The sequence below is a fragment of the Tupaia chinensis genome, unplaced genomic scaffold, assembly GCF_000334495.1.
Source record: "Tupaia chinensis unplaced genomic scaffold, TupChi_1.0 Scaffold000226_1, whole genome shotgun sequence".
In the NCBI taxonomy this organism is placed as follows: domain Eukaryota; kingdom Metazoa; phylum Chordata; class Mammalia; order Scandentia; family Tupaiidae; genus Tupaia; species Tupaia belangeri.
This window is the reverse complement of record NW_006159701.1, coordinates 6,084,823-6,086,072: the sequence shown is the minus strand read 5'-3', so window position 1 is coordinate 6,086,072 and position 1,250 is coordinate 6,084,823. Positions and strand designations below refer to the sequence as shown.

Sequence of the window (1,250 nt, the reverse complement as noted above, 5' to 3'; positions counted from 1 at the left end):
CTGAACCGCCTAAAGGAGGTGAGTCTGAAGGAAGGAGTCCCCAACTCTGCCCTCCGCAACCCCCCAAGACTGTTGGGGAGTGGGCAGCATGGTCCCAATGATTGGAGTTATGGAAGGATGTCTGTGCTGGGTGTGGATCACTTTCCCCTGACTGGCTGCATGACTCCGCTGGCCTTCGGTTTCCTGTCTGTCCCTGGAGGGGGTTAGGGTCATCTTTTCTAATGCTCTGGTTTCTTCCCAGGTGAAGGCCTTCGTCACCCAGGACATTCCATTGTAGTATCCTTTTGTTCTGGGGAAGGGGAGATGGGGAAGGCACCTGAACAAAATCTCCATCCCTGTAGATTTGTAGATAAGGGTGGCAAGCGGTTTTTGGTAGTGACTGCCTAGAGAATTCTGAGATGGTCTCTGGGTGGGCAGGCCAGAGACTGACTAGTGGTGGTTGCCAAAGAATGAAGTGGAGGGGGGGCCAGTAGATGCTGTGGTGGTTGAGGTGCTGGACTCCCACATAGCCATCCCTTCGAGTCCTGGACCTGGCAGCTTGCTTTCTCACTTTCCCTCTCTCTCTTTGTCTCTCAATGTAAAATAATAATAATTAATAATAATAATAATAAAAGACATTAAAAACAGAACAAAGAGGAGGGGCCATTCACGTCTTTGAACCCTAATTTTCTCACGCATAAGTGGGGATCCCGGTCCCATCAGGGCACAGAGTAAGTGTTGTACAACTGGCTACTGTTGTTCATATCAACAAGGCCTTGGGAGCCCCCAAGTCTCTCCGCCCATCTACTCCCCTTAACACCACCTCCAGCCACAACCTGGTGATGAAACACCTCCCTGGGGCCGACCCTGAACTCGTGCTGCTGGGCCACCGCTATGAGGAACTGGAGGTGAGGTCCTGGGAGGCGGTGGGGGCGTGGCCGGAGGCGGGGCCTGCACGCTGACATCCCCCCTCCCTCCTCAGCGCATCCCTCTGAGTGACATGACCCGTGAGGAGATAAACGCGCTGATGCAAGAGCTCGGCTTCTACCGCAAGTCGGCGCCCGACGCACGTGTGCCCCCGGAGTACGAGAGGGCTCCTGCTAAGGCCCCTGATGGGACTTCGGACCGCGCCGACCTGTAGGTCCAGGAGCACTGCAGAGCTGGAGCAACCCTGCCTGAGTCCCGGAGACCGAATGAAGCGCTCAGCATCCCGGGAGCACCTCCCTTGCTGGGGGCCGATGTGCTGTCCCCGGAGCCAGCAGGACTGGGAT

At 56.2% G+C, this 1,250-nt stretch overlaps 1 protein-coding gene across 1 annotated transcript in view; it reads left to right on the top strand.

The window, feature by feature from the left end:
- SELENOM (selenoprotein M) overlaps nucleotides 1-1,242 on the top strand; it is a 2,743-nt gene extending 1,501 nt beyond the window's left edge. Inside the window, 4 exon segments of the mRNA XM_027771583.1 lie at nucleotides 1-18; nucleotides 242-276; nucleotides 809-887; nucleotides 962-1,242. Coding sequence (XP_027627384.1) covers nucleotides 1-18; nucleotides 242-276; nucleotides 809-887; nucleotides 962-1,120 — 291 coding nt within the window. The 3' untranslated portion in view covers nucleotides 1,121-1,242.
- Nucleotides 1,243-1,250: the final 8 nt, after the last annotated feature.